Source organism: Anthonomus grandis, chromosome 6 (genome assembly GCF_022605725.1).
Source record: "Anthonomus grandis grandis chromosome 6, icAntGran1.3, whole genome shotgun sequence".
Taxonomy (NCBI): domain Eukaryota; kingdom Metazoa; phylum Arthropoda; class Insecta; order Coleoptera; family Curculionidae; genus Anthonomus; species Anthonomus grandis.
This window is the reverse complement of record NC_065551.1, coordinates 30,480,256-30,489,867: the sequence shown is the minus strand read 5'-3', so window position 1 is coordinate 30,489,867 and position 9,612 is coordinate 30,480,256. Positions and strand designations below refer to the sequence as shown.

Sequence of the window (9,612 nt, the reverse complement as noted above, 5' to 3'; positions counted from 1 at the left end):
TTAGGTCTGTCCTAAGATTATGAAATAAATCTTATTTTTGAATTTATTAATAGACGAAGCAGTTTTGTGGACCAAAGAGAATAATAAAATAAAAAGATTTTTTTATGTTTAAGAGCTTAAAAACCAGTTCTGATACTAGTACACATTTTGGCGGTACAATTTGGGATCCCTACGTAAACAATTGTGCAGTCTCTGTAAAGTGGTCCTTCCCTATGTATTTTGGGTAATAATTACATTTTTTGCAAGACCCTACATAGGTAACCTGTGGCATCTTAGTTTTTTCTCTTCTCTTTTTGTGAGCTAATTTATCATTTTGTTTAATTTATTTTGTAGTTATTGTCGTGTCCTTACTTACGTATAAGTAAAAATCTGATGAACTCTACAGATAAATTCGGAGAGTCGGCAACGCCGCGAAGATCATACGTGCGATCATAACCTACAATTTTTGACGTTTTGTTGCTTCGTTCCTGTTCAATTCGAATATTTGTTTATCTTTTATGATTAAATAAAGTAAATACATTTCAGTAATTCAATCATATTATTAGGTTTAGTTTAAAAATCCAGACACATCATGGCAAATTTTGGAAAATCATCCAGTTTCCCAAATGTTCCTCATAGTCGTTCAAATGATAAAAATCAAGATGAGGTGAGAATGTTGCAACTATTTTTTAATAACACATTTGCTCAATTTTTCATAATTTACATTCCTGTTAGGTGACTAAACCTAAATTCTACGTTGATTTCTCAAGGTAGGTCTGGATATTCTATATCCAGAGAGAAAGAGAGTGTACAACATATCTAAGTGTCACTTGTTTACTCTAAGGCTTAAATTCACCATTGATCAGGCTTAAATTTTCAATATTTTAAAAAATACTATTGCAAATACCTATGTCAATACAAAAATACTACTGTTATGTTTGTGATATTATTAGATTATAATACAAGGGATGATTAAAAGAAGTATGTATGGTTGGAGTATAGAAAAGATGTTGGTCAATTATAATAGCTTTTAATAGCAAAGCATCCAAACAAAATCTGTAGGACGAAGAACTATTTGCCCACAATTGGGTGGTACAATACCCACAAGTACAAATAATAATAAAATTGAAGTTTCTTTATTTCCTTAAGTACCAATACTATGTACATAAAAAATGTGTATTCTCTAAAATCTAATGTACAGTACAACAAATAATTAAGTCCTGTTAAAAAGACTTCAGTGTATTAACTAATAGTTAATTCAAAGTTCTTGTAATATTCCTTTTGAGAGTATAAACTCAGTAGTGTTTATTTAATTTTAGTTAAAGAAAGTGGCTGATCAAAGGAATGAAAGGAAGAATCTTGTATAGTTCTTGATACAGTTTTAATGTATTAAAATAATGAAATATTGGGCCAAGAAAAGGTTCTCCCTGTATTCAATTCAATTCAAGAGTGGCTACTGTGTCAAAGTTAGTTTCATATTACTCATTATATTACAACATACCTATCATTGATCAGTGTAAATTTAAATTTTATAGGCTTTTACATATACAGCTCTATTAATTTTTTTAAAACTAACCAACATTTTTATGGACGCTAGGATTTCCCTAGAATATGAACCAGTATGATAACTGAATGAAATTCTTAACATAATACATACGGTTCCTTGGTGTGGTGTCCTTTCTATGAATGCCATGTTGGCTACATCGAGAGTGTTCAGAGAAGGGTTTTAAAGTTTCTTATGTTTCGTGAGGATGGAATATATCCTGTTAGGGGACATGATCATGATCTGATGTTAGGTAGATTTAATCTGCAATTTTTAGCCAAGTTGGTCAATAATCAAATAAATTATCCTCCTCTCTTGAACGATATTCTATTTCATGTACCACAATTTGCTTCTAGAGCAAATATCACTTTTGATTTAGATAGCGCCAGAACTAATATTAGGTTTCAGGATCCCGTACATCAAATGTGCAGAATTTTTAATTCAGTATCATCAACCTGTGACATATTTGTATGCTCCATAAAGGATCTAGTTTTGTCTCTGACAAACCAACAGTTACCATAATTCCTTTTCTCTTCCTTTTTTCCCTTGTCCCCCATGAATCCCTTTCTTTGTTCATTCTAATGTTAATTTACATCTCCTTTAATTTTGATATATACATGATGTTACTATAGTAGTTTAAGTTTTCCTTATTTTTCTTTCTTTTTGTTATTTAATTTATAGTAATTTAATACTTGTTTACACTTTCAAAACATTAATTGTAGATTTTCCTGTAACTGGGCTTTGCCTGTTGGAAATAAACTGCTAAATAAATATTGGAAAATGTTCCATATAAACTATTCTGTACAACATTAAAGAAAAAAACAAATCTGTTATTTACTATACTACTGTTATTTACTATAATCTGGAGTAATCTACTTAAACAGTTCTTGTCTATGTTTTATCACTTTCAAAACAAATTATAACCAGTACTACTTACATGTCTATTATTGGTATTTACTTAGTTTGATAAATACCCTAATCTTAAATAGTTCAAGTAAGCATAGGGTAAACTCCTGTTTAAAAATTGACCGACGTTACAATGTTAATTTAGACGTCTTCTTCAAGGTCCATTCTATACATTGCAAGTTTGCTTTTAAACCTATATGATAAAAATGACTTCCCCAGATTGCACATAGTATATAGAAACCGAATTTATGTACAAGGGTGTTAAAATAATTTGATAAACAAATCCCTAGTTAATTAATAAAAAAACCACAATGATCAGAATAATTATTTAGATTTTAAATTAATGATAAAGCTTCTACTTTTCTCAATAATTCTTTACTTACTCAACATATCTTTCCAGGAATAATTACTATGTTGAGCTTGATCCTCTCCTTTTGATTTGCATTCTTATTAGTGGATAACATAATATCTAAATGATTATCAGTTTCTTGAGAATTCGTCTTTATATTTTTATTGTTGCTCTTCATATAAAAAATTATATTTAAATATAATAATATAAAAAAAATATGATTGTTTATAGTTTATTGATTAGATTTTCTTGTAGAAGTTATTGGAACCTCTTAGTTATATTTTACAAGTGCCCGGCAAGGAAAATCGGCCAAAACTAGCTCGGGCTTTTAATTTTTGGTTACAAGTACCTGAAGAAAAGCTAAACATGGTGGCTGATATTGTGCAGCTTTTGCATAACGCTAGTCTCTTGTAGGTATTTTTTTAGCCTTTCTTTAAAAACATTGTGATAAAACAATAAATATATTTCAGAATAGATGATATTCAAGATAGTTCTATACTAAGGAGAGGAATTCCAGTGGCTCATTCAATTTACGGGATTCCTAGTACTATTAATGCGGCCAATTATGCTTCATTTATTGCATTGGAAAGGGTGCAATTATTGGAACATCCAGAAGTAAGCGTAAATGATATATTACCATCAACCAAGAAAAAAACTATATAAATACAGGGTGTTCCGTTGATCATGTACAAACTTCTAGGGCAGATAGAAAACGTCAAAAGAAAAACAAAAGTTCATATAAACATGGGTCCGGAAAAGCTTCCTCAGGGAGCTAGAGCTCTTTGAAAATAACCTTTAAAAAATAGTTTTTTTTTAATAGCTCCGGAACTACTTTAGCTACCGCACCGAATTTTGGGAGGAAAATTATTGTTAGTACGTTTATTCTTTTGAACCTACTAAATAAAAAAAATATTTACCAGGGGCTTCAGAATCAGGGGGGTATTTGGTAAATTTAGGCCCATTTCTTTAAGACTTTAATTTCTGCCCGTTTGGGCATTAGATTATGATGTTCCTATGCTTTTTACATAAAAAAGGTGCTCTTAGTAAAAGTCGGTAAATATTACCGTTTTTGTGGAAATTGACAAAAACCAAACTAAGATACAGCACCTGAATTAATTATTTTAACAATAATAATAATGCTAATTCATTGCCACTGTCAGTATTTTTTAAATTTGCCACTGTCAGTATTTTTTACATGATATTAATTCCCTTTTTATTACGGTTAAGTAATGGAAGATTACACTTTTGCTGAATACGCCGATATGCTTTTAATTTATGGGGAAGTTCGATGTAATGGTAGAGCTGCTTCTCGACTATATGAAGAGCGGTTTTTAAAGGTTATTTTCAAATAGCTCTAGCTCCCTGAGGAAGCTTTTCCGGACCCATATTTATATGAACTTTTGTTTTTCTTTTGACGTTTTCTATCTGCCCTAGAAGTTTGTAACATGATCAACGGAACACCCTATATATAGTTTTTTTGTATCTAAAACCAAAATTATTAAATTTTTAGGCCGTCTCAATTGCATTAGAACAAATTCTAGAATTATATAGAGGTCAAGGAATGGAAATTTATTGGAGGGATAATTTTTCTTGTCCAACAGAGGAAGAATATAAACAGATGGTGATAAAAAGTAAGTATATTATAATAATATTCCTTTCCTTTATTTAAAAAGTTTCACTTTTAAAATATCTGCTTTAAAACTCGAAAGTTTTAAGGAACCAAGATGATCAAAATGCATTTCATTAACCAAATACGTAATATTGGCTTTTAACAAAGGCCTAAATGTCTTTTAAGAGTTTTGAGATCCCATTCTGTGCCATAGTGATTAGGGCTATACTGCCCTGCTTAGGCAAGTTGTCCTAACTGCTAAATATTAGTTTTGAGAAATCTCACATTTTAATGTATTTGTATGCACTTTTTTTATTTATTTAATCTGAATATTTTTTTTCTAAAATAACACTAATTTAGGGTTAGGTTTATTAACTCTCTTTATTCTCCAAAATATTTGTAGTTAGGACAATTTAAACAACAGAAAAATACAAAATCCTAAGCTCAAATATTACAAGTGAAAAACAAATAATAGCAACTTTAGAGCCTAAAAAAACTTAAACAAAAATAGATGATAAGGTACATATACAGGGTGTTAGGTTTATTATTTGCTAAATTTTTGCTAAACATTTTTTAACTCTTCTTTCAGCCAATTAAATTTGCCAAATGATGCACCAAACACCCTGTAATTCTTAAAACTATTCATTTACAGTTCATCTCACCAGAATCATCAATCAATGAAATCGGTAGATTTTCCCAAAATAAAAGCCTGTTTGGTGGTATATGATCCTTTAATTTACCGATTAAATTGTTTTTTTCTAATTAAATTAATTCCCTTAGGAGCATTTCTTTGTTTTGGCGTGGTTAGCTCATATTTGCAAAATTTAGCCAAAAATATATTGTCCAACTGCTTAAGTTCATCAGAAATTTTTTCTTTATAATATAATATCTTTCAAAATTTATTCGAATTATATTTTTTAAATAAACGCGGTAATTAAGTTTCTGCTTTGAAGTATAATCAGTAAAAGTAAAAAAATTATAAACAGTCATTTCCAAGACATTAACTTTCCTTGAATTGGCATTTTGAACTGAGTCTCTAAAATCAGTAAAATCATAAACTTTTTCTAAAATCTATTTAAGACCATTCGTTTTAGGAGTCCTTGCAGTTTTTGCAGTTAGGCCAAAATGAACAGTACTATTTCGGGTATTTCAAATACACATAGGACTTTCTCGTTTAGAAGGCCGAAAGATTATTGCCATTTACCGTCTTAACCTTAAAAACCATTTTTTGCAGTTAGGACAACTTGCCTTAGCAGGGCAGTATACTATATTTTCTGAAAAAAAAATATTTTAATCTTGTCCATCAATAGATAAATAATATGTGTATTACTACAGTATATACAGTTAACTTCAACATTCCCACTCTTAAAAGCCTAGGAAAAATGTTCTTATTGCATCAAAAACTGACTAAATAGAAAAAACATGATAAAAAAAAAGAGGCTATTAAAAACTTATAATAATAAACAAATAATAAAATAATTATAAAATTTATTAGATATTCACTCCATTTGTATTTTAAACCGTTTTATTTTAGAAACGGGTGGATTATTTATGTTTGCTATAAGGCTTATGCAGCTATTTAGCTCCAATAAAGAGGATTTTACCAAAATAACTGCAATTTTAGGACTTTATTTTCAAATTAGGGATGACTATATTAACTTAAATTCCAAATATGTAAGTATTGACTACAAAAATTAATCACTAGGGTTAAGACTGTGATTTTTTAGTATATGTTGCACAAAAGCTATTGTGAAGACCTTACGGAAGGCAAGTTTAGTTTTCCGATAATACACGCCATAAAAAGCAGACCTGATGATCAACAAATTATACGTATCCTTTTTTGATATTGATATTAACCAAGTGGGTCCTAAAATATATGTCTTAACTAAAATTGTATAGATATACTTAGACAACGACCAAAGGACGTCGAAGTAAAGAAGTATTGCGTGGCATTATTAGAAAAGTTCGGAAGTTTCGATTATACCAGGCAAACACTTCAGGATTTGGAACTTGAAGCTAGAGAAGAAATTAAGCGATTAGGGCCAAATAAACTCATGGAAGATTTATTAGATTCGCTTTCAAAAATGGAATAAAAAAGTGTAAAATATGTAATTTAAGGAGACATTATGAGAAAAAAACGTATTTTTACATGTTTCTTTTTACACAACTTTATTTGTCTTTAAGTATACATGTACTTATGAATTTTATTTGCCTGAAAATGTTAATATACAGTGCATCCCAAAATTTATGTCTAAATTCATTTAAAATTCAGGGGTGTGTTAAAAAAAAAACGCTCGGACCCGTCGATTTTTATTTCAAATTGCGCATTCTTGTACGTAAAATTTGTATATACAGGGTTGCTCAAAAATTAATTACGACCATCAACTTCATTTTTTCAAATGAAAGCACCTTTTTTTTATTTAAACTTTGAATTTCGCGTGAAATTTTACGTATGTTTCATGCATCATGTCCTATATCTAAAGTCAACAGTTATCGAAAAAAAGACGATTCATGTAACAAATAAAAAAAGAACAAAAATTAAGTTAAATATTCAAAACGGTTGCCATTCACGGCTTGACAATATTTAAGGCGATCAATAAAGTCTCGTTGCACATTTTCAATCATTTCCGGAGTTATGGCGCGCACTGCTCTGCGAATTCTCTCTTTCAAGTCGTCTAGATTATTTGGCCTATTAACAAATACCTTCGACTCGAGGTATCCCCACAAAAAAAAGTCCATTGGTGTTAGGTCAGGCGACCTAGCAGGCCATTCGATAGGTCCTCTCCTTCCTATCCACCGATTGGGAAAGGTTTCATCCAAAAATGTACGCACAGTGGCAGCATATTGCGGAGGAGCGCCATCCTGCTGGCAAATTAGTTCTTCGTCAGGATAGTCTGGGTACAATGTATTTGAAAATAAAGCTAGTAATGCTGAAACTAATTCAAATTGGAGAAAATCGAGATATACTTGTCCCGTTAAAGTCAAAGAAAAAGGGACCTATTACTCTTCCGCGCACTATTCCACACCACACATTTAGTTTTTGAGGGTACTGGGTGCTTACCTCCATCATCCAATGCGGATTTTTTGTTGCCCAATATCGACAATTTTGTCTGTTCACACTACCATTCAAACAGAACGTGGCTTCATCGGAAAAAATAATATTTGTTACTAAATTATTATTTAGATTGCACATGTTTTGTAAGCGTTCACAAAACTCATATCGAAATCGTCATCAAATAACTCTTGCACAGGAATAACTTTGTAGAGGTGATATTTGTGCTTTTTAACTATTCGGTGAACTATAGATTTCGCCATGTGTAAATTTGCCCCAATCTGCGACAGAGGAGTACATAGATTTTCTTCCAAAGAAAGCAAAACGTTAAGTTGTTCATTTTCATCTCGAGCAGGACGACCAGATTTCGGCAGATCTCTAACATGACCGAATTCTCTAAGTTTAGCCTCTATTCTACTCACCACCTTTTGACATGTCGAAGGACGATCAGGATCGATTTCATTGAATAATTGAGCAGCTTCTCTTTGAGTACGTGTTCTCACCAAACCCAACCATGCACAGAATTTCTATTTTTTCTCGTTCCCTTAACTTTACCATTGTGAAAACCGCAACTTTCCTCGTACACTTTACACCTGACAATATCTGTTTAGCGTACAACTGTCAATACAGTTTCTATGAAAATACGCGGTTACCAGCCAACAATAAAAAAAGACAAATGAATGGAATTTTGCTTTGTATAAAAATTCTCAGAGATAAAGTGACTCGTATAAGGTGAACTTCAATAATAATGTTTGGTCGTCTTTTATTCGATAACCGTTGACTTTAGGTATAGGACATGATGCATGAAACATACGTAGAATTCCACGCGAAATTCAAAAATGAAATAAAAAAATGGTGCTTTCATTTGAAAAAATTAAGTTGATGGTCGTAATTTATTTTTGAGCAACCCTGTATATACAAACTTCACGTACAAAAATGCGCAACTTGAAATAAAAATCGACGGGTCCGAGCGTTTTTTTTTCGAACACACGCCTGAATTTTAAATGAATTTAGACATAACTTTTGGGATGCACTGTATAAAGCATATTCGTGATAAAGGTCATTTCATTGTAAATTTACATTATATTAAAAAATTAAACTGTAGGCTCTACACCTGGTGTTTCCCTTATTTCAATTTCCTTATTTAAGACCCTTTTTAATATTATTTTAAAGGGTATTATAACGTATTAAAACTTCAAAGGTATTAATCGATTATATATCAATCCTAAATTAACACCTACGATTTGTTTCTTGAATATTATTGGGCTTATGTTTATCATGGAATACTTTTAAGTGAGTTAATTCTTTGGACCACATTACAATAGTGTCCAAAATACGCTGTTAAATTATTAAGAACTAGATAATAATAGGCGAACTGGTAGGGTTTTAATAGCACTAATTAGTAAGAAAAGTAAATAAGTTATAGTAATTAGTGAACCAACACAGGTAATTGAAAAACTAAACAAAAAACCCTTTCCTCTGTGACCCTGGAACCGCTCGTGAGCATTACTTTAGGGTTTTCGCCTTTTTACGACATTAATTTTGCTTCTTCCCTCTTTCTTGCCTCTCTTCGCATCTCTTCTTTTATTTTGATATTCAGTATGTTTCTACACATTTTGCTAATACTGTCCCGATCTTTCTCGCTGCGAAGCAACAATTGCGCTGCATTTAGTTTTGAAACTGCAACATTGCAGATTTGATTGGCAATTTCTCTTTGAGGTTCGAAGTTTTTGCACTCTTGTTGCTAGAACTGTAACATATGAGTGGAAAGCATAAAAAACTTAAACAATTCCCTTGTATTAAAAATTTAAACAAACACGAAGGATGTTACCACTATTAAAATTAAAAAGTTTTATTATGAAGCTTATGCTAGTAATAATTAACAAAAGTATATTCTTTCTTAAAACTTCAGTATGTTTTAGTTCAAGAGTGTATTTGAACCTTTCTTCTTAAAATCATCTAAGAATTCATCTCCTTAAGGAATGAAGTTTCACTTGAATTTTAATAAATAAATTACATTTAGAAAGAAAATTATATCCTAATAATAACATAAAAATTATTTTTAAATTTTCATCTATATATATGCCCTCTGAAAATTATATTTTCTATATACCTTTGTCGCAACATACTTTGCATGTTTCTACGTTCTCTGAATTTATTTTCAAATTTGATAG

The 9,612-nt window shown here is 30.8% G+C and overlaps 1 protein-coding gene across 1 annotated transcript; it reads left to right on the top strand.

Annotated features, from left to right (window-relative positions):
* Nucleotides 1–448: 448 nt before the first annotated feature.
* Nucleotides 449–8,549, top strand: LOC126737792 (terpene synthase). Its single transcript, XM_050442843.1, has 7 exons — nt 449–646; nt 3,033–3,187; nt 3,248–3,392; nt 4,288–4,408; nt 5,921–6,060; nt 6,114–6,216; nt 6,286–8,549. Exons 1-7 carry the CDS (start codon nt 572–574, stop codon nt 6,477–6,479), a joined length of 933 nt encoding a protein of 310 aa, XP_050298800.1. The 5' UTR covers nt 449–571; the 3' UTR covers nt 6,480–8,549.
* The last annotated feature ends 1,063 nt before the right edge of the window (nt 8,550–9,612 follow it).

Bases quoted from the DNA above. Each gene is read 5' to 3' on its own strand.
- LOC126737792 (XM_050442843.1), top strand. From the start codon at position 572: ATGGCAAATTTTGGAAAATCATCCAGTTTCCCAAATGTTCCTCATAGT. The intron at 647-3,032 runs GTGAGAATGTTG...ATTTTCTTGTAG, and splicing joins ATGATAAAAATCAAGATGAG to AAGTTATTGGAACCTCTTAG. The intron at 6,217-6,285 runs GTATCCTTTTTT...AAAATTGTATAG, and splicing joins TGATGATCAACAAATTATAC to ATATACTTAGACAACGACCA.